The 23,481-nt window shown below is 39.9% G+C and overlaps 2 protein-coding genes across 2 annotated transcripts in view; both read left to right on the top strand.

The window, feature by feature from the left end:
* ctsc (cathepsin C) overlaps nucleotides 1-2,855 on the top strand; it is an 8,712-nt gene extending 5,857 nt beyond the window's left edge. Inside the window, exons 6-8 of the mRNA XM_005942794.3 lie at nucleotides 458-589; nucleotides 964-1,196; nucleotides 1,715-2,855. Coding sequence (XP_005942856.1) covers nucleotides 458-589; nucleotides 964-1,196; nucleotides 1,715-1,981 — 632 coding nt within the window. The 3' untranslated portion in view covers nucleotides 1,982-2,855. The remainder of the gene's footprint in view (nucleotides 1-457; nucleotides 590-963; nucleotides 1,197-1,714) is intronic.
* Nucleotides 2,856-4,034: 1,179 nt separating this feature from the next.
* Nucleotides 4,035-12,087, top strand: rab38a (RAB38a, member RAS oncogene family). Its single transcript, XM_005942795.3, has 3 exons — nucleotides 4,035-4,681; nucleotides 7,773-8,053; nucleotides 10,819-12,087. The coding sequence occupies exons 1-3, from the start codon at nucleotides 4,480-4,482 to the stop codon at nucleotides 10,972-10,974; spliced, it is 639 nt and encodes a 212-aa protein (XP_005942857.1). The 5' UTR covers nucleotides 4,035-4,479; the 3' UTR covers nucleotides 10,975-12,087.
* Nucleotides 12,088-23,481: the final 11,394 nt, after the last annotated feature.

The following is a 23,481-nucleotide window of genomic DNA, read 5'->3' as shown; positions in this document are numbered from 1 at the left end:
GACTTTCTGGTTTGTGGTCGACCTGCTCTGCCACCCGAGCTGCAGCCACCCCACATGATTAGTGTTCCTAATGTTAGAGCGTTTATGACTCTTTATTAATGTTGCACCTGGATCTCCCTTGCGTGTCAGCACTGGAGGATTGCAGGTGCATGTTATTTTAGCAAAGTACAGATTTATTAGGTCCTGTGAAAAAGCTTTAATTTTTCTCTCTTGGTCATACAAATGTTTGTCATCACGAACTAGACCAGCAGACGTTTTTCCACTACCGTAGGAACAAAGCGTTTGTATAAGAATTAAAATTAGGCCCGTTGTAGCTTTACAAGTTGCCATAGTTTGCTTGGAAACCAAACGAGAAAACAACAACTGTCACAAGTTTTGCAATGTTGGGATTTATTGAAGTGCTGCTGTGTTTCATAGTAGTGTTTTCTTAATGGAAATGTTGGATTTTCTGTTTCAGCATCATGCGGAAGCTGCTACTCCTTTGCCACAATGGGAATGCTGGAAGCTCGTATTCGAATCCTCACCAACAACAGCGACGCTCCCACCCTCAGCCCTCAACAAGTGGTCTCTTGCTCAGAGTACTCTCAAGGTAAACTAACAGTAAATCTGTGCGTTTGTTATTTGACTCTCAGTTCAATTAATATTAAAACAGTTATTGGCTATTGCACATTTATGCTACAAGTAGAAAATTAACAAAACAGTGAAGAATATTTAGTCGATGTAAATATCAAATATCACAATACACTGTAACAATGAAAAATGTTTGTATTGAATTTTTGTTTGTTTGCTTTGAGGGGGGGGTTGCCTTCAACCCTAATCTGAACAAATATTGCTGAAGTATTTTAATAGCATGTACAAAGTGGGATCAAGATGTTCTGTAAAGTATAAAGTTTTGCCCTTGAAAGGTTTTTTGACAGGTTTAATATGTTCAGCAAACCTTGTTTTTCTCCTCCTATTTTTAAGGCTGTGATGGTGGGTTCCCATACCTGATTGGGAAGTACACACAGGATTTTGGCATTGTGGACGAGTCATGCTTTCCATATGTTGGAAAGAACACTCCGTGTGGTGTTCCTCAGAACTGTAGGCGCATTTACGCAGCAGAATACAACTATGTTGGTGGCTTTTACGGCGGCTGCAGTGAGGCGGCCATGATGTTGGAGCTGGTCAAGAATGGACCTATGGCAGTAGCTTTCGAGGTACAGCAGCTTCTCCCTGATATAAGGCTTGATCTGTTAATGCAAATTCAACCCTCAGCATAAACTAAGAGATAAAAAGAATTCTACAGACCAGTGTTTTTGAAATGGGGGGGTAGAAGATCAAAATCAAATGATCATACTTGCTGTTCACAGATCTTTAATTTTCTTGAGTTTATTACTTTGTTTGGTGTTGGACGAGGCTGTCCTTGAAGGGTGGCTCACCTCAGCTATAAAACACTGACTGAAAACCCGATTCAGCAACGTCTCTTAAGGGTTTATAATGTTACAGATTTTCATGAATTTTCTAAATTGCATTGTTTCAAATCACCACATTCAATATAAACGGTCTTCTAAATCTTTCTAAGCACAGGTTTAAATTATTTTCTTAACCCCAAACATATAAGTAAGCCAGCAGACAGAGAGATGAGCAGAGCAGCAACCCCTTGAACTCTATATCATTTATATCAGAGTGTATTTGCTTTCCAGTTAAAAATAAAATGATCCCATTCTGTTCACAGGTCTATCCTGACTTCATGAACTATAAGGAGGGCATCTACCACCACACTGGCCTTGCAGACCCATTCAATCCCTTTGAGCTGACCAACCATGCCGTGTTGCTGGTGGGGTACGGCCGCTGCCACAAGACTGGGCAGAATTACTGGATTGTCAAGAACAGCTGGGGCACCGGCTGGGGCGAGGAAGGCTACTTCCGAATTCGCCGCGGAAATGACGAGTGTGCTATCGAGAGCATCGCTGTCGCAGCCAACCCTATACCTAAACTGTAGAAGCTGAAACGTCAGAATTGACATAATCAATGATGATTGACATAACCGATGGTTATGAGTCACAGATTTTAAAGCACAAATGTTCCATGGTTTTTATCAACATATGCATTGGCGATTGACAATTTAAAGCTAAATGTATAACTTTTCACAAAAGAATTGAGTCACAGGGTGGCACTAATGAGCAGAGCAAGATTAATTAAATGAAAAATTATGGATTTGCGCTGTAATGGCAATCTTCCAAATGGATATGCAATTTGTTTAAAAGGGAAATCAATCTGAAATCTTAACATTGTTCATTTATACTTTTCATAAACTGCCAGCTCTCAGATCAGGAAGTACGGTGCATACAGTAGGTTATCCCTATTACTTCATACGTTGCTGTGATTTTTAGTTTTTGCTCCCAAATGTAAAAATTTAGAATTTGGGTATGAAGGATTTTATGTTTGTATGAATTACACATGTTTACAGCTCTGAAAATGGATTTTTAATTTAAGGGAAACAGTAATGCTGCTCTTTTGATGCCACTCCCCAACACCACCACTTTTTTTGTTTGCTGGTTTAAGCAGTGACTGATTAGCTGCCTTTTGAATATTCAAGCTCTAACTGCCAATAAGTACTTGAAATCAAGTACCTACCACTGTGGGTTAGAACATACTGAGACAAGCAGTATGTCCTAAGTTTTACTTGTCACATTTAAAGGGAAGTCCAGATGTGTGTTTTGTTCTTTGACTCAGGAATGCACTGAACAGAGTAGAAACCTCTTTTGTCCTTGCTACATCGAAACCAAAACTGCCATGTTTTCCTGTTGGATGATTTGTAAGAGTTTCCCAGTGAGCTGTGATTGCTGGATCAGTTAATAAAGGGATGCAATTGATTGTAGTGCCTCTTACTCCTCCTCTATACCCTTTCTATTTCAATTTGGAAATTTTGAAATTATTTTTTTTTCTGTGTGTGACAAAATGTAATGCAATTTTCTATAAATGAAATAAAATAATTGGAAAAAGCATAATATAAAATTTAAATACTTCCACTGGTCACTTTATTAGGTACATCTGGCTAGTACCAGGTTCTTCCCTTCAGCACTGCCTTAAGTCTTCATGGCAAAGACTCAATACGATGCTGACAGATGCTTGGTCTATATTAACATGATCACGCAGTGACTGTAGATTTGTCGGCTGCACATCCTTGTTGTGTTCCACCACGTCCCAAAGGTGCTCTGTTGGGTGTAGATCTGGTGACTGTGGAGGCCATCTGTGCAGAGTGAACTCAGGTGCATTTTATCCTCCTGGATGCTGCCGTCATAGGATTGATGTGCTGAGGTCATAAAGGAATGGCATGGTCAGCAACAGTACACTGATAGACTGGTGTTAAAATGATGCGCAGCTGGTAGGGAACAGAGTTATGTCCTTACCATCTTAATGTCGCAGCAGAAGAGATGAGTCATCAGACCAGGTAACATTTTCTAGCTTTCTGTTGTCCAGCTTGTCAGTCTGTGATAATTATAGCCTCAGTTCTTCCTGTTTTTAGGTGACAGGAGTGGCAGTCAGTATGAACATATGCTGCAGTGGCACATCTGCTTCAAGGCTGAACTTGAACTTCAGCAGGTCGTCTTGACCACTTTTACAAACCTAAATGTGATGAGTTGCTTACATGCAATTGGCTGATTTGTGTTAACCTCCTAGGACCTGGCGTCCACATATGTGAACATCACATTTTGGGTTATTTAGACCAAAATACTCAATTTTGCTCTACAAGGGCCTGATATCCACTTACAAGGACATTATACTGCTAAGGTTCTATCAAAATTTGAAACAAATATCCTCATATGTGGCTCTCATTTTTATTAGAAACAAAAATAAGGTAAAAATAAATAAATAATTCAAAAAAATCTGGTAAAACTTTGTTTTTACATTCATCGGGCCCCAATATGCCCAAATATCAAAGAGAAATTAAAAATGAATGCCGTGGAAGAGTTTGGGTCTTAGGAGGTTAATAAGGAGCCTATGAACACGTGTACCTAATAAAGTGGCCGGGGAGTGTGTATAGGCCATTCCGTTCTTGCGCTCTGCTTCGACGAGCTGCGAAACCAAACAATGTTACCAGTGCTGAGGTTTCGGTAATGATAATTCAGTTTACATAATGCAGACCTGTGGCAGGCACTGTTATGCCCCATCTTTTTTTCATTTCCATAAAGCAGGTTACATTTTGCTGACTGCTTTTATCTAAAATAAAGTAGTCTGCAAATACAAAACAAGCAGTAGTAGTCAGCTAGTATAAGAGCAGTGCTGCCTCTCCAGCTTGGAGCTGCCCATCGTGAGTCACAAGGTCCAGACGTCTCTGCTTCGCTTCCCTCTGTGGGCCAGGGCGTACCTTGCCGCCCCTTCTCATTCCCAGCTCTCCCCAGCTCTCTCTGCGCTGTCCTGTGCGTCTCCCGCTATCATCCCCAGGTCTTCCCCATACGGTGGATTCATGCTCGACTCTCGCCCTCCTCGGTCGCCATGCAGAACAACCACCATAAGGAGCATCTCTATAAGATTCTTGTGATAGGCGACCTCGGGGTTGGGAAGACCAGTATCATCAAGCGATATGTCCACCACAACTTTAGCCCCAACTACCGAGCCACCATCGGCGTGGATTTCGCACTCAAAGTGCTCAACTGGGACCAGGAGACCGTGCGCCTTCAGCTGTGGGACATCGCAGGTAAACCAACTTTCACCCACCGCTCACATTAAATAGGAGGAGGTGAAACAGTTCGATAACACCGCGGGGATTGTAAGAAACGAGGATTTGTGCGATTTGTTTCCTTTTTGCCTAAAAGTGTTTTAAGTATGTTACATTTAGAAGTTATGCAAAGCAGATTATTATCAATTTACAACTTCTTTGGAAATGTGTGATTTTCTTATGCAGAAAACATGCTGGAGAGGGTTAATTAGTCTTTTAAGTGAAATTACCATAACATTTGAAAACTCTTTAATGAAAGTGACAATCTATAATCTAAAGAAATTTCAGTTTACAATTAGCCCGTTATGTCTTCATTAAATGACACACAATCACACAATGATTGTCGTTGTAAAAACCACTTTCTACTCCTCGGTAAGTGCTGGTCTAAAGCTTTCCAAGTAATTAATGAAATACTTATGAGAGGTTGGCTGCTCCAGTAGAAACGACATGTTTTGTAATTTCAGGAAAATGAGATGTCTGATTATGGACTTTAAAATTATTGTTTATTTTACATTAAACAAATCATAGGTTAATAAGGAAACAAAAGCACACCAGTCCAAGATTGGTTTTTTCTTTTTACAGTTCACCCTTGTTTTTAACACACACACACACACACACACACACACACACACACACACACACACACACACACACACACACACATTCAGTCTTGTTCGTCATTTGTACCAGCTGACTCCAAATTCCTGCCTTCCAATCGCTTGGCTATGCACTCATACAATCACATGTTAAAAAGGTTAAAGTCATATATAAGATGAGCTTTTGCGCCATGTGACCTTGATGAAGGAGCATCACGATGCTCTCATGATAAATCAGTGTCGTCATAGTAACGACGTGCCACTCTAAGATTGTTTCGAGGCTTATGCAAAACCTTCTGCACCAGCTGGTCTGTTGAGCCAGAAAATTAATAATCTTATCTAATTTGGAACGAAACATTGAGCTCATGTTCCAGCTGATGACATAATAAAAGCATGTTTATTATATCACCTTTATAATTTGATGTCATGCGGTCCCCAGTACGGAGTTTTTTGCTCTAAATGCAGCTGTCTTACACACACACACACGCACGCACGCACACACACACACACACACACACAGTGTAACTAAACAAAGTGTTTTCACATTTTTTCCCCGAGTAGATCCCAAGTATCACACGCCTTCACTATACTTTGTAAATGTAGTATTATATAAGTTGAATAGTGTAAATTGTCGGTAGGTGTTAGGATGCCATGTCATCAGGGACGAGGAATGGAAGTTTTTTATTTGCTTTAAAACCAAAAGTTATTATAATAGAAATTCAAATATGTTTATGTGTCAGTTTTCAGTTTTTAAATTGCTTCTGGCGATGACAGATATCAGAAATAATACCAGCTTTTGACTGGGGTGCTGTTGGTTAAGATGACAGAAAGACTACAACAGCCTCATGTCACATGAGTGTCTGCTGAGGTTTAGAAGAATCCTCAGACCTGGTGCTCTCTCCCCTCCTGTGCGCTCTCTCTCCAGTAACCGCAAGCAGTCATGTGTCTCAAACTCATGTGAGGGAGATTTGAGGCCCAAGCTCCTGTACACAGAAAGCTTTTTATTATGAGCCAAAGATGAGGGTCTCCCTCAGAGAAAACTGCCACAGGTCTTGCACTGTACTCATTGTGCTTCTTACACTTACCTAAAGGTTATTAAAGCCTTCAAGATGGAAGATTATCTCAAGTAAATACGCTACGTACAACCTTTTCTTGAAATATTTATGACTGCGTCTCACTTTTATGAATCTAAGAAAAAACTCACCCAGCTCTGTTATGGGATTTGGTAATGAGCTACAGTTTTCTCATGCAACAGATGTAATAAATCACTCGCTGTTCTGTGCATTTACCAAGATAAACAACTTCGACCTTTTTATCTTTGTCTCCCATTTTTCTATGCCATGCTGCCAGTGTAGCAGAGCTAACTTCACAAGCCTAGATCATGTACACATAAGAGGAAAAACCTTTAGGGTTTTGTTTCTTTGTCTTTGACTTCAGATAATTTTCAGTCTTTTGAACTTTCGTGGATTATGTTGAACTGCAGAGTTACATTGCTGCCTTTCTATGAGCCTAAAAGGCCCCTAAGTAGTACCTATTTTGAGGAGTGAGGTTAAATATTAGCAAAGATACAATATTTGCAAACAGCTACACAGAGACATAAGTAGAAACATACCTGATCTGATCTGTTGTAAAGAGATACTTAAGTTTTCTAGTGGGGCTTTTTCAAACATCCTCTATAATGTACTTGCCCAGAAAGCAGTGTGTTTGAGAAGGCCAGGGGCATAATTTTCTGCTCGACATACTCCAATGGCCGACCTGTTTCAACAAGCATCTGCCCCTAGATAAGTCCTTGAGCAAACCTTTCTGCCTCCCACCTGTTCTGCATCTGACCTTGTGGTCTGATCCATCTGTTCAAAAAAAAAAAAACCCAAAACACTGCTGTGGGACTCAAAACCCTTTTTCTTGGCATCTTCTCTTGGATGTCACAATGAGTAGACCAGTTTGATTTATGGTTATTCCACAGTGTGGAAGTGTCTTGATTTTATTCTGCGGCTGTGCAGCTGAATCTGATGGTCTTTCAGCAGAAATTATGGATGGGAAAATGTGTGTGGATACAAAATTCCAACAGGGCTTATCAAATTAATTTGACCCTCAGGAATTTTTTTTACAGACAGTTTCACAAGCAGGCACGCACAGACTCCAGAGCCATGTTTCTTTCTCCCATTCTGCCTCTTTTCCATCTGTCCCTGCTTGTCTTGTAATGGACTGGAAAAAAAATTGTGTGTCTGAAGTATCGGATGCAGGTGAAATATGTAAAGAACGCATCCATAAATAAACTCAAAATGAGAAAATGGTAACATTGTTTATGTTTTGCTGATAAGGTGACAGCTTTGATAGACCATTGTTATACTGGTCTGTCGAAAATTTCACGATGTGCTTTAATAAAGTATGAAAAATTTAAAATGCATCACAGTGACAACAAGCAATAATCTTATGTGTGTGCGTGTGTGTCACTTTGTGTGCACGTCTTTCAGGTCAGGAGAGGTTTGGCAACATGACCCGTGTGTATTACCGTGAAGCCATGGGTGCATTCATCGTGTTTGATGTCACACGGCCTGCCTCCTTTGAGGCTGTCACAAAGTGGAAAGAGGATTTGGATTCCAAACTGACACTTGCCAACGGGAAGCATGTAGCCACTGTTCTTCTGGCCAATAAATGTGACCAGGGTCGGGATGTACTGACCAATAACGGAATAAAGATGGAGCAGTTCTGCCAGGAGAACGGCTTTGTGGGATGGTTTGAGACTTCTGCTAAGGTGAGAAAGATGACGAACAGACACACACACGAATACACGTACACACACAGTGTTTTAACTGCAAGGAAACAAAGAGCAGCCTTCAACAGAGCTCTGAGGTTCAATCCCCGTGTGTCAGCAAGTCTCCTCAGATGTCCTTGGGAAGCAGCTGACTCCTTGACTCTATCAGACCTAGCACCTGATTACCCTGTGGAGATGCCACCACAGAGGCACATTCAGGATGTGAAGAGATCTTCTAAAAGTGCTGAGTTTAACAGTCCCAGTCTGTTCAGTATTTGCATATCAATCACAGAGCCCTGCTGCTTTTGCACAAGAGTCTCACAGTTGACGTTCCTTCTGTGTTATTCCAGGTCAGCTGCACTTGCATCAGGTGCTCTGTTATCCAGACAGGATGTCCAGGAGTGTTGAGGGAATATACTGGCACACTTTTTTCCACTGACTGCACAAACCATAAAAAAGTGCTTATTCTTAAGCTCGCAGAGACTCTGATGCAATTTATAAAAATTATATTTTTAACCAAAACGTAACTTTCAGCTAAAAGACCTAAACTGCTTACAAAATATACTTTGTTACGTTTGCTATATTCAGTCAGTCTGAAGCCTTTGTAACAAATTTTAGACTGGACTGACAGCATAGCAATAATATTTAAAGATGAACAGAAGAAATGGGATAATATATTTAAATACTGAGCACAAATAAGAAATAAAAGACAGTAAAAGTTTGATTCAAGGCTCACTCATGACGACAGAAAATAAAAATGCGGTGGGTGTATTCTGATTGTGAAATGAGCAACACACAGTGACACAGTAACACACTCAGACCTGAGTATGGCTGCTAGGAATCTCACAGCTGGGTGGTAAGAGGAGAAAATAGACTGAGGTGTGAGAAAGCTTAGCCATATACGGCACTGAAAGTTCAAATAAAACTTAACAAAAACAATCAGCCACTTAACCATATACAAAATCTGTTCTCACTTTTGTTTCTTTATACAAATATTTGTACAAATCTGTGAGGTCCACAGCTGCCACAGGCCCGAAATAGATTATGCTCAGTATCCTCAGCAAAGCATTATTGTCCTCTATAGTTTTAGTTGTTGTATAAATGCCATTTATACCATTAGAAAACAAAATACAATCTCTAAAATATTGTAATTGTATAAAAAGAAAAGAAAAAAAGACCACCAAACACGTTAATGAAGCTTTATAAAAATAATGACGATAACGTCTACACCAATAATTGTTTCAGGGGAAGAATGATTAAAAAAAACACACAGAGATAAACTGAGTATTAACTTTGCTCAAAGCCTGACATTGCAAAACAGTCGCACCTAATAAATCATCTGTCATCTTTTTTTTCACTAACCATAAATATAAATAATAATCCATCACAAATGTTAAGTAGTTCAGAGCTTAATGCCTCGAATGTTAATTGGAAACACTATATTTTACTCAGCTGATAACTGACTTTTTTGGAGCTCAGTAAACTCCAAAATTTGCAACAACAGTTTTTATTGTGAAAAACTCTGCGGAAGGAAAGAAGTGAAGCTGGCACATGATATATAATACATTTTACTTGAGCGGCACACTGCTAGATCATCAGGATATTAAAATATTAAGCACACGACTGCTGCTGCTGTAGACTTTACATGTAAGAAAATTGCATCTTTCTCATCTTTTTTCACGCTCAGCAGAACTTTTGAGTTGTATTCCTGTGGGTGGAGAAGCTTTGTAGATGATGACTTTCCTTAGAGGATCATTTAGCTGGAATGTTAAACTAGGCATCCCAATTCCTATATGAAGAAACTTTTTGGTATCATTTGTTTTATTCATCAAACTAAGGTAAAATTCCTCCTAACTGAACTTTGATAACCGGATCATGAAAAAAAAGGGAAAAATGCAGCTTATTTAAATTTATATTGAAAGAGTAGAGCAGGGCAGGGTGAGAGACACTTCTGGAAGTTATTTCTGTTTTTATTAGAGACCTCATTTGACTACGATGCCATTTCCTTTCTGAGCTACTGCAGTATCCATCAATCAAAGATACACACTGTGTCATCACTGAGTTCATCTAGGTTTTTTAATTCTTTCTAAGATTAGGATAGAAAGACTCTAATGTTGAGAATTTATATAAATTAGAATTCAGGCCTGCATAATGCAGGTCTTTCTTGCATATGTAAGTGTTCCATACTGTGCAAATTGATCATTCCAGTTTTTACCTATTCCAGTATTTTTGCAATCATATCCGATTGTTTGGGCTTTCTCTGTTTTCTCTGTATTATTGTAGAGTCTTTACTTTGCAATACAAAGTGCCTTGAGGTGACTGTTGTTGGTATATGGTGCTGTATAAATATATTACATTGAAAAAAATATATATTTTTAGTGTAATCACAGGTCTCATTAGGTTTTGCTGTGGATGCTTTCGTCGTCATTTTTTTGTGTGTAAAAGAGAGATGCATTGTCATTTGTCAGTGTGTCAGACCAGAGGCAACCACTCAGAGTAAATGCAAAAATCTCTTTCCAGCTTGTGTTCACATCATTCCTGCTGACTGTTTTGTTGTGTTTCTTCCACCTCTTCAGTTTAGTGACGGACCATTTGATTCACTCAATTAACTCCACAGGTTTTTCTTCCTGCAGGCGCTTTTTTCTATCTTGTTTAGTGCCTTATAACATTGATTGATCTTCTACCTTTTCATATTCTTTGTCTTTCTTTCCCCCCTCTCCTCTATCACCCCCCCCCCCTTTTTTTTCTCCACTCTCTGCTTTCAGGAAAACATAAACATCGATGAAGCAGCCAACTGCTTGGTGAAGCACATCATTGCCAGTGAGAAAGACATGCTCCAGTCAGAAGTCCCAGACACCATCACGCCTCAATTAGAAAAGGACAAAGGTGGGACATGCTCCTCGTGCTTCAGATCCCAGTAGGACCTGGTAGTTGGATTCTCATTACACACAGTGTTCAGTTTGTGTGTGAGAAAGAGAACAAGGAAGAGTTCCTTTTGGCTCTTTTCGAGGTAGACGGTGTGGGTGCCAACTCCTTTCCAGTCTTTAAGCTTGGGTGGGTTGGGTGTGGGGTTTGAGTGGACAGAGAGGCAGCTGGCTCAGGAAATGGATGGATTTGAGCAGAGGCAGAAAGAGAGATGGGTGCAGCTGTGTGCTCTTGTCAAAGACAAGGTCACCCTCTGGGTGACTTCAGGCCTCGACACTGCCACTTCGGCTACCATGGAGACGGAGTTAATGAACACATGCACAGAAAGGTTGTGGCAAATTACAGAATATCTGTGCTGGAGGTGTGTGGAAGTAATCACTATATGGAAGCCATGGTCGCTGCTCCTCTTTCTCTCTTCTTACTGTCGTCTCTGTTCTTTTCCTCTGCTCTCATTTTTCTCCTCTGCTTGTTTGTAATTCCTAACCCGTACCTGACGGCACGTTTGGTTTGTCACATTTTTCATGCTTCTTTCACAAGCAAGCAGAGAAAGCAAGTTAAGAATTTTTTCTCACCGACTCTCTCCCAAGCAATTCCTTCTCAATGCTAATAAGACCACAGCTACATTACATGGCTCCTTCAAATATGGCTTCATTTATTTTTAACTTTTCATGTTCATCCACTATTTCCAGTGAAGCACTGCAAAGCAGATTATTGCAATTAAAGTGCCTTTTTTAAAGCATTTTATTTAATATCTGCAGTAGAGATATTCACTATATATTATTTACAAGCCCTCTTAATGGTGCACATTTCTCTTTCTGTTCAGCGCTAATTAAGAATTGAACTCATTTCAATTTCAGCACTTTTAAAAATAATGCTGAATGTGTGTTAATGCCCATTGTATCCCTTATTTCTATCCAGTGGTTTTCTATTAAATTTCTATCCCACTGTGATTTCTTTTATTTGTAATGTTTGTAATTATGGGATGAATGCAAACATGTATACAACTATGTACATATTATATACAGCAAACTGAGGCAGATTATACAGTAGAACCAAAGATGTATCCAGTTTTCAAAATGTTCATGTGAATAAACCGTGGCTTTACTGACGACTAGCTGTTTGTCTTCTTATTATAACATTAAAAAGTCTGTATACAACAACAAACATGGTTTAACATTCATTCTATGCACTATGATCAAGGTATAAATGACTGGATCCTAACAATTCAATAAATTAAGGATCGTGAGGGAGATGTCAGTTAAGAAGTCTGCTCATATGCTTCGCCGTGCAGTCCTGGGAGGAGGTATAACCAGACAATACAGGTTTCTGGGTTAGGTGGCAGTAACCTCTTGTTGGCAAAACAAGAAGCCTGGGCTGTGTCTAAGCAGCACATCTGACAAACCATCACTGTCAGCCTGCAGCAGTGCTTTGCTGACTATTCACACAGCCAGTGTCCTCTGGTCTGATGTGAAAAAGGGTAAATATTTGCTGTGCCACAAGAAGAATCACTCATCAGCACTGGTGATACTTGTCTTTACTGACAACAGTGGACATTGAGACTCCCACATCCTGCTCCACAAGGCTCTATCCTTCCTCTAATGGAGTACAAAAACGTGTTTATTCTTTAAAATGGCAGATACTACAATGATTGACATGAAACCAGTTATTCAGAGTATCTGGAATCAGAGCATGCTGTAATAGATCACCGTGCACTGATTCCACTGGAGCCTATCCCAGCTGAAGTCCTATCAGGTCGCCATCTGAAATTAAATATAACAGCATGACAAACCTGGTGTCAAGCAACTCCAGGATTTAACTGATGAAACAAATTTGTGATTGCATTTACTCCCCTTTGTATCATGTCTTGTAGTAAATGAAAAAGAGAATTATTGGTCATGCAAAAACCACACCTGTACTCTGTGTGCCATTCAGTTCTTTTGGTTTTAACAGTTTCATGCATTATGCTCATCTAACAGAAAAAAGAATATTTTCCCAGACATCTAATGCAGATTTTATACTAGAAAAACTGGGTTTACATTTACAGAACAGCAGCTAAGGTGGGGCTTCATAGGACAGCAAGCAAAAGAACAGAACTTGCTTTAAAACATCAACTAATGAGTTTATATGCCATTTGACTACATGATTAATTAAAGCTGATGTACATTCTTTGTTGTTCATTTGTACTGCACAAGGAACTGAACTCTGACAGCAGTTTTCAACAGCATAGCATTTTAAATTCACATGTTTAGTGTATCAAATCAAATCAGGATCACTGATGCAGTTCAAGCATACCTCATAACTATGCTTTGAATTGTATTTTTCACACTTTAACAGGAGATCACAGACATTTCGTTTTTATAAGTGGCAGTCACTGACATTTCCTCAACTTTTCTTGCTTTTTTCACTACTTTTTGAATTTTTTGGGGCCAATTTAACTACTGGTAGAATGATGTGAAACCTGGATGCTACAGAGGTTGCACACATAGTTAAACTCCAGGATGTTATCATCAACATTTGCCATTGTCAGATGGTTTGCTGTGTCACCCAACACAGTCTCAAGAGCTTGGAGGAGATTCCAGGAGTCAGAAAGTTACTCTAGGAGAGCTGGACAAGGCTGTAGAAGGTCCTTAGCACGACCGGTTTCTGCTCCTTTGTGCAAGAGGAACAGGATGAGTACTGCCAGAGCTAAAAAAATAACCTCCTGCAGTCCACTGTTGTGAATGTCTCTAACCAAACAATGAGAAACAGACTGCATGAGGGTGGCCTGAGGCCTGATGTCTTTAAGTCCTGTGCTCACTGCCCACAACTGCAGAGCCCACAACTGGTATTTGAAATAGAATACTACAATCGGCAGGTCTACAGTGTGCCACAGATGAGGACAGGCTCACCTTTAGCATGTGGCAGACGTGAAAGTGAGAAGCCGTGGAGAATGTTATTCTCCCTTTAGCATTGTTCAGCATGATTGGTTTGGTGGTGGGTCAGTGATGATCTGGGGATATCCATGGAGGGACACAAAGACCTCTACAGGCTAGGCAACAGAACCCTGACTCCTAAGTAAAGCGCTATACAAATACAGGCCATTTACCATGAGGTAGAACACCTCTGGACATTATGTTTCAGACCATCTGATGCTACCAGGCTGCGCCTTATTTCCTGATTACTGCATGCTGCATGTGACTGTATGGGAGTTGTTCCAACCCACTTTAACCCCCTTGGCCATGTAGCTTGTGAAACATTTGCTTATATCTTAATAAATTCAACCGGAAAGCCAAAAGAGCAAAAAGGGAACATTTTACTAGAGCTCACAACACAAGTTGTTTGGTGACTTATTTCTAAATGAGCCTTTAACCCCACAAATCTAAGCAACCATAGAGTTGATGTTTGTGGTTATTTTTCATGAATTCATTTTTCAGCACTTTTCTCCTGAAACTCACTGTCTAATTATCTCCCTCTAAAGATAACATTTTGAGCCTCGTTTAACACTGTGGTTTCTTCTAATCCTTGGGAGACAAAGACGCCGTCTGTTGTCTAGCGTTTCTCTCTCCATTGCATATTGGTTTAGAGGTTAGGCCGCGCGCTGCAGGAAGATGGTGTCACTTTCTAATTTTCAATAATTAGATCGGATTTTCAGCGTTGATGTAATAATTTGAGAGAGAAACCACGAGGAAGCGGAGGGGAGAGGTTAGGCGCAGGGTAGAGTTGTGTGCGAATTTTTTTCTTTTCTTCTGACTCAGAAGCCAACCCCTTCTCTGTACACCCACACAGACACTGTCTTCTCTCTCTCACACAGTCAAACGCACACATGCCCAGATGATCAGAAGATTTCACAGCTTTATCTCTCGCTTTCTGCTAGTCTCTAAGGCAACAAGCTACCAAGAAAGTCATTGCTTTGTTTCTCTTTACAGACTGACTCTGCCCTTGTAGTTCTCCTCTATTTCTTTTCCAATGTTACACAAAAAGGAAAAAGTAGAGGGAATAAGGAGGAAGGGATGAGGAGGAAATGAGCTGCATGTGATTTCAGGTTGGTGTAAAGTCTCTCTTTAGTCGTGTTATTTACACACTCACTAACACAAACATGCACGCTCTATTTTCACACCAATACACCAACCTGCTTCAAAAAAGTAGTGATGCTGTGTCAACTGCATGCAAAACGAGAACGCAAGAAGTTGCATAGCATATATACGTATACAACTTCTAAACGGAGATTGATTTATATAGTTAGTTTGTTAGTTTTGCAAAACGTGCTCGTTCTGGATTAATTGCTGGAAAAGGTTTGGGCATGTTTGCCACCGTGTTACATCACTTCTTTTGTTAGCAAACCTCTGTAAACATTTGGGAATTAAGTTGAAGTTTTGAAAGCAAAACATTTTCCCATTCTTATTTGATTTCAGCTGCTCAACAGTTTCAGACGTCCTTTTTGGTGTTTTCCAGTTGGTAATGTTCCAACTGTTTTCAGTGAATGACAGGTGAGGTCTGACTCTTTTGCTACAGAGCCATGCTGCTGTCAGCAGGATAATGAGCAGATGTTTTTTGGTGTTGCCTTGGCATGCATTAATGCACACATATATTTTCACGGATAGTTCAAAGGATCCACAATTTGGACCCTGAGATGGCGTCAGTCAGACTTTTTATTTTATTTTGTTTTATTTTATTATTGTTAAGTGTTTGTATTGTAGCCTCTAGCTTAAGTTTACAGGAATTTCTTCTTCGACTTGCAAAGCAACAAATCCCACAGAGGTGTAAAAAACTGATGTGCATTCAACTTAGCAACGTGTTGTCAGGTGAAAAATCACCCTCAAGAGATAAAGGATATTCATACTGTATACAGTATAAGTATAAATAAATTATAAATGCTGCAATAAAGCAGCCACAGAAAAAATACAGGCATAGAGCTCAGTTGTAGTGCTACTACATAATCGATAAACACTGAGAGAGGTGTTGGAAGTGGAGGCTGTGGCAGGCTTACTTTGGCTGTGAATTAAACACACAGTAAAAGAAAATCAATAGTAGGAGCCAGGAGAGACTCTGGATGAATGAAAATAGTGGCTGCACCTCCAGCTCTGATCTTTGTGTGTTTCTCTCTCTCTCTCTCTCTCTGTGTGTGTGTGTGTGTGTGTGTGTGTGTGTGTGTGTGTGTGTGTGTGTGTGTGTGTGTGACCTCACAGTAGCAAAAGTTTCAGTGAATTTAAAATATAGTGCTATGTGGACTCTCAAAGACTTGCTCCGAATGACTAATCATTCACAACCAGTTCAGTCTGAGAGTGAATCTGATTCAATACTAGACTTAGTGCACTCTCCCTTCTCTCTCTCTGTCTCACACACACACACACACACACACACACACACACACACACACACACACACACACACACACACAGAGAGAACACACACACACGACACACACACACACACACACACAACACAACACAATTGATTAAGCTTGAGGATTTGTTTACACATCATAGGATAGCAGATCCTATTTGAAATGTCTGCATGAGGTTTGTCTGCGCTTTTTCTCGCCAGCACTCGTTTCAGTGCTTTTAGAGTTGATGGCATCTTTAAGGAGCTGTTTTGTTTGCTCTTAAGAAGAACATTCGTATGTCAGTGAAAATCAGAGGATGGCCTCTTAGAAAATTGTCATTTGTGCAGCAAATGAGCTGAATTGATTCATGAAATGAGTCAAGCAGTTGGGGAGAAAGCTTTTGTCTGCACACAGGGTAAAACAGTGGTAATGTGGAGAAATGCATTTTCTGTCTGTAGCAGTGGAGCTGGCTTACTTGTTGGTCAACTGCATCATCGGTCCACAACAGCATACTCAGACAAATTGCTGCACTCACTACACAATTACCTGGCAGCATGTTTTGGAAAATGTTGGGCTTCACATTGTTGCTCTGCTCCCTTTGTTGAGATAAGAAGTAAAGGCCACTTAAATGACAATGCACACAAGCACAGCCAGAAGTACTGCAGGAATTTTTAGTTTGTGTGACTTTGCAGCTGGTGAAATACAGAAACAAAGCGTCTAATATCGAGCCAGCTAGGCCAAAAATAAATAATGCATAGATAAAGTCATCCATGCCGACCAGTCTGTAACTGAATAGAAAGCTTGTTCAGACTGCAAACAACTGCCCACCGAAGGCTTCTTTTGTTAGAGTCATAAACCTGGACACTTACAGAGGCCACAGAGCTCTGTCTTAGCAAGACAAGTGCTCAGATTGTGAGTACAGCAAGCACCACATCAGCCAGTGAGCAGGTCACCTCTATACATGTTATGAAATATGAGATTTTTTTATACTGTCACACCAATCTCTTTTAGCCTCCTTAGACCCCAACTCTTTCATGGCATGCATTTTTAATTTCTCTTTGATATTTGGGCATATTGGGACCCGATGAATGTAAAAACAAAGAATTTGAATAAGTTTTTTGTTTTTTAACTTTTTTTGTTTCTAAGAACATATGAGGATATTCGTTTAAAATTCCGATAGAACAGTAGCAGTATAATGTCCTCTAAGTGGATATCAGGCCCTTGTAGAGCAAAATTGAGTATTTTGGTCTAAATAACCCAAAATGTGATGTCCACATATGTGGATGCCAGGTACTAGGAGGTTAAACATCACCATTTATTGTTTTACAATCTGTTGCTTGAAACAACAAATATTACTTTTGCTGGTCTCTTCTCAGACAGCTTACTATGCAATTGGATCAGTGCCTGGTTTGGAAAGCTGACAATTTTCTCTAAGATGCAAATTCTGTCTGCGATCCATCCTAACTCAGAGATCACCAGAGGGACTGACAGAGCCTTTGTGTTTAAAAAAAAGAGAAGCTTTGTAAAGTTGCTCAGAGATTAGGTTGGTCAACCCACACCAAGAAAAAAATGAGGTCCTTCTTGTGCTGATTCAGCATTGTCCTCATGTTTCTACCTACGTTTCCCTTTGATACTCCATAGTCAGGTAGAATGGCCTCTCTCTACAGCCCACACATGCGTAAATGTATAAGGCGATGCTGCCTTTGTAGATTACTGACTTCTTCTGGGTATTTTGTTGCCTTTATTCCCAGCATACACTGTTTCTCACGCGGAGAAGAAGATTTATGGGAGAAAATAACGCTTTCAAGGATATTTGTTTCTCATCCAGAAGTGCATTAGTGGAGTGATGACGTGTCCGACGTGTCTCATTAATCCCGGAAAAACAAAATAAAAGAGAGAATAAAAGGGCCCCTGATAGTTCTTGCTAAAAATAAATGCATTGTACATGCATGACTGCATTTTAAGAGGCATTAGTGGTGTTCAAGACGAGTAAGTTATATATTGCCTTTCCCTGAGATAGATTTGCCATCACTGCATATGGTTCTGTTACGCAGAATTTACTACTCCACAGGCAGTCCGAAATCAGCACCTTGGACAGCAACCAAGAAACATGGGGCTGTCTGATAGTGACGCTAGTACATGTATTATGCTGTTATGATGTATTAATTTTAAGTATAATAGCAATTTAGTATATAAATAAAGTGTTTTTGTTCCTTAAAGTTCTGAAATGTCTTTAATTTATGTCAGAATAGATTTATTGCTTTTCTCCTATAATTGCAGGAAGTTAATTGCTGCTGCTGCTTATTGTCCATCAGATTCTTCTCTCTGCTACTGCATTTGTCATTCAGTTTTTACATCTCAGTGTGTGTGTGTGTGTGTGTGTGTGTGTGTGTGGCTGCAAAGTGTTTGCTGTCTGTCTTTGCCTTGGCAGGGAAAAGACTAGGTGGAAAATTGGTCAGCAGTGCCCTTCCTCTCTGTGCCAACTGTGTCTCCTCTAGTGGATGTGTACAGAACAGCATGTGGACAAAATCTCCACATTAATGTCACCTTGTGCATATGTGTGTGTGTGTGTGTGTCTGTCTGTCTGTCTGTGTTTGTGTGTCTGTCCATATTTTTACATGCATGAAAAACTCTGTTTATAGTTGTACTCTGGAGTCACTGTGTATGTCTGCAGACAGAGTTCAACAGCTGCGGTCCTCTCTGGTGCCTTACAGCGCTATCTAGCAGTGCATGTGCAGCACTGCATACCAACAAGCACACTCCCAACTCATGGATTAATCTAACGACGCAAAAATGCAGGCATACACAAACAGAAAGGAAGCCATGTTAATAAAAGGGTTATGGCTGTAAAGGTTAGGGAATTGAGCAAAAAAAAGAAAAGAAAAGGACATTGAAAAGATTCTTGCATATTGCACTTTTAGCACTTGACATGTATATTTGATATTTCAACCTAAAATCTTAAAGCATGGAAATGACTCACTTGATCTTCTTAAAGGTAGCAGACAGAGTACAAGGAAGCGCAGATGTTGATGTGATAGAAGGTGGACTGCATGGATGGACGGATGGATGGCGAGTGGGAGGATAGAAAGGAGGGAGGTAGGTGGATGAGAGGTAAGTTGCCAGGCAGCGTGGGAGTTTGAGGCCATGTTTAAGAGTTGTGTCTGTAAGCAAACGTGTGTGAGTGCATGTATGTGTGTTTGTGTGCGTATGTGTGCGATTTCGCTCTGTGTGGGCGAGCGAGCATGGGACGAAGCGATGGCTCACAGAGAGGCAGTTGTCATGGCAACAGAGGATGTCGTCTTGTTCTGCGAGATCTCAGCTGTCCCAGAATCAAACAGACCTCGCTCCTCTCTTTTTTCTCTCTGCAATACTTAATCTGTTTCTCCTGTTTTTGAATACTTTATTTTTATTTTAAAAAAATGCCAAAACACCCACTCTCTCCTTTCTTCCTTGCCCTCCTCTTATCCCCTTCTCTCTTCTGTGACGTTCTCTATATCCCTTTTTCGCTGCCTCTTGCCCCATTTCCCTGCATTCTCCAGTCACTAGTTCTCCTCCTCCCACTCACTTTCACTCCTCCTCTCCCACATAGCCGTAACAGATATAAATAGAGGTAAAAAATTGCAGTGAATGTGCTGGGGTGTGCATTTATGTGTGTGTGTGTGCGCTCGTGTGTGTACTGAACTCTATACATGTTGCACACATGACACATTAATTTACAGCCATGCTGATTTCCAATTACCAAACAAAAAACAACAGCAGCAAAAAAATAAAATAAAATAAAATAAAATAAATACTCATGGAACTTTACTCAATCTTAAATTTCACTGTTTTTTCACTAAGGGGCAAAAATACTGCACATATAATAACAGTAACAATTTAAAGAACAAAAAAACATCAAAATGCTGTTGGGTTTCCTTACACAAACATAAAAATACCACACATACATAAATTATTAATATTATATATATTGGTAATAACTTTATACCAATTTTGTGAGAACTTGGTGGAGACCAAAACAGAGCTGAAAAAAGACTGATTGTGATGTGTGTATTGATTGCACCATGATTTTGTGTAAAGGGACAACTGGAAATTGGTACATTTGGCTCCTCCCTTATTTCCCAAATTTCCACCCCAGTAGAGGATGCATTCATTTGATATAACACAGATGTGAGATGCCCTCACCTTTATTTGGACTTGGGATTTTTGTGTGTCCTTCCAAGTGTCATTTTTCCACGTGGATTGCCATTATCACACCAGAGGCAACTATTATTGCCCTCAGACCAGCCAGAAAAGCCATTTAAGTGCATACATGCATGCTGACTGTATCAGCTTAAAGACTAATGTTACACAAACTACACTTCAGTATTCACTTTTAATGATTCACTGGTTTATAATTATACTATATAAACTGAAAGAACACACATACATAAAAAACAGGGGTGGGAGAGCTACAGGGAGTGAGAAACATAGTGGATCATGGTCATATGATCTGTACTGTGAATTACATTTAAGGTCAAGGACTGTACCTTGGTCAGTTAAAAGATCGAATCTCTTCAAAGCCTTATCTTTTATAACTGATTTGTAAAATATTTGTATGTGGATCTGTTACTTGTATCCACATTAAGATGAATGTTTCAGTTTTTCATGATAACCTGAATGTGACAACTCTGAAAGTCCACAAAAGTCCTCTCACAATTGTGCAATGGCACAATTAGAATAATACTGCACTCTGTATACAACAGGATTCTTTTGATAAAAATCACAAAAGGTAAAAACATTCAAAGGAACTTGTGTATCTTTAACAGCATAATTGAGCATTGTGATTGGGTGGCGAGAAGCCAACAAGAGCAAGAGGGGGCAAACTAAGGAGTCACAGAGTCAGACAGCAATTAAAAAAATGTTAATTTATTTAAAATAAATATTAAATTCCTGCCCACTAAAACACGAATCTTATCAAAAAATAACAAATAAAGTTTTTTTGGTTTCTTGTTTTTTTTTCTTTTTTTTGGGGGGGGGGGGGGGGGGGGGGGTTACTGCCCAAGGCAGTAAAAATACAAATTTAATGAAAGTAAAATTGCACAATGTCCCAGAGTAAAACCCATCTCAGCAGCTCAGCAGTGTAACAGCAGTACGCTCAGTCTTTCATGTTCAGTTCTCTATCTTTCTAAATCATCTATTACTGTTGGCTCTGTCTCCTCCTCTTGGCCAGATGCTCATCCTGAAGAAACAACTCCATGATCTCCATTTCCAATTGAAGATTTCCATTTTCTGTGGCCATTAAGCTGTGCCTCTCTGCCAACCCCTTGCTTTGCTAGTACGGTGGCCTCCTGTCTCCATTTAAACACAGTAGACTAAGCATTTGTGAACTGTTTTGTTAACTTGGAAGATGTGTGTACGAAGTAAAATGCCAAACATTTTTAAAAATGTAAAACATGCAAAAAAGTCCACACCAATAAAACCAAACAATAAATCACGGGATAAAATACAAAAATTGCCTCTGCTGGGTGACACGCATAACTGCAACTGTGCAAAGAAAAGGTCTCTAGGAAGGTGCGGATGTGATCAGATTCCTCTCTTAGCCTTAAAGTACAAGCACAAAATAGATCATAATAATTAATCAGTATATAAATGATGACTAATTAATGTTAGACATTATTAATTAGTCATGATATTAATTACTAATAAAGTAGTGCAGCCACCATGACAGTAAGTTCATTTTTATACCACTCTATTCATCTTTCATTTACACTGTATTTAGTTACACAGCGTTTTTATTGAAAAGTTTTGGGAGACATCCACATCCTTGCCACATGAGCTACACCCTATGACAGCTGGGACAGACTCTCTTCTATCCAATCCTTCTAATCTCTTCTAAAAAAATGGATGAATGTACTTAGGAAGCAAGACAAATAAATACTTCTGTACAACCTGTTTCCCACATTTACTTTTCCCTGGTGGCTCTTACCTTATGTATTTCTTAATCACCTCTCAGTCCTTTACTCACACACAGAGGCAAGTAATATGCCATGTGATTTATGGTTGTATTAGCATCAGTATGTGTCCCTGGGTGTGGAAATAAGGTGGAAAAACAGAGCAAACAAATGAGCCCAGCTGAGACCTGACCCTACACTCATCTGTCCATATCCATTGGGGGAAAGAGATAGGAGAGATAATAGAAAGGCATTAGAAGATAAATGTGAAATATATTATGTGAATTTCTAATCAGAGCTTATCAACACAGGACAGGAATTCCCAAGATTTATCTTAAAAAGACAGCGCTGCCAACTGAGGTGGTTTCAGGTTGCCATTTATGTTCCAAGGTCACTCTGTCTAAAAGGTTAGAGGTCGTACCTGAAAACTGGAATATGACCACATCACGTCTATCAGTACTTACAAGTGTTAAGCATTTCATTGAAATCAACATGTACATAATGAATGTGCATCCATACCATTATCGTAACTGCCTACACAATATCATGGTCAATGTTTTCGATCAGCTACAAGCAGAAAAAAAAAGCTGCATTAATGTGAGTATTTAACCCTGTAGGAGAGGCTAGTAAAGAGAAATCAGTGAAATGGAGCCGTAAGCTGTGAGCAGTTCTAGAAGAATAGTGAAGCTGAGGTGTGATGAGGATGTGACGAAGAGATAGTGATGATGATGATAAATGGAAAGGGGAAGAGAGAGTACCATTGGGGGAAGGTTGGATGCGCTTTGAGAGCTCCAGTGTGTTGGTATGGCCTCTCCACACATCTGTCTCCTCATCCCATGGGGGGGCATTGCAAAAGCAGTTGCAACAGGGCATGTGTGTCCTCACCTCTCCCCTCCAAACACAAACATCTGGCTCATCACACAGGCCATATGCCTTGTAAGCCCTTACTCATCTCTATCTTCCTGCCTCACTTTCATGTCCTTTTCTCTTTCTGTCCCCCATCTCGTTGCCTTTGATGAAGTGCCAGGAGCTGGCACATGCTCTTTCTCCACAGCTTTATGGGCACACTGTCTCCCTCCGTAACTGTCCACACTTACACACACACACACACACTGAGGAGACAAATTAGCTGTCTAATATGGTTTTAAGGAGCTTTAAAGCATTTATTAGAGTTGGATGTCTCGAGACCACTTTTACGTGGTCTTGGTCTTGTCTTGGTCTCTGATCCCTCGGTCTTGTCTTGGTCTCGCTGTCTCAGATCGACATAGTGG

Source organism: Haplochromis burtoni, unplaced genomic scaffold (genome assembly GCF_018398535.1).
Source record: "Haplochromis burtoni strain Fernald_Lab_line unplaced genomic scaffold, NCSU_Asbu1 Contig_346, whole genome shotgun sequence".
NCBI lineage: Eukaryota > Metazoa > Chordata > Actinopteri > Cichliformes > Cichlidae > Haplochromis > Haplochromis burtoni.
The sequence above is the reverse complement of the archived record's forward strand: the minus strand, read 5'-3'. Positions and strand labels throughout refer to the sequence as shown.

Bases quoted from the DNA above. Each gene is read 5' to 3' on its own strand.
- rab38a (XM_005942795.3), top strand. From the start codon at position 4,480: ATGCAGAACAACCACCATAAGGAGCATCTCTATAAGATTCTTGTGATA. The intron at 4,682-7,772 runs GTAAACCAACTT...CACGTCTTTCAG, and splicing joins TCAGCTGTGGGACATCGCAG to GTCAGGAGAGGTTTGGCAAC. The intron at 8,054-10,818 runs GTGAGAAAGATG...CTCTGCTTTCAG, and splicing joins GGTTTGAGACTTCTGCTAAG to GAAAACATAAACATCGATGA.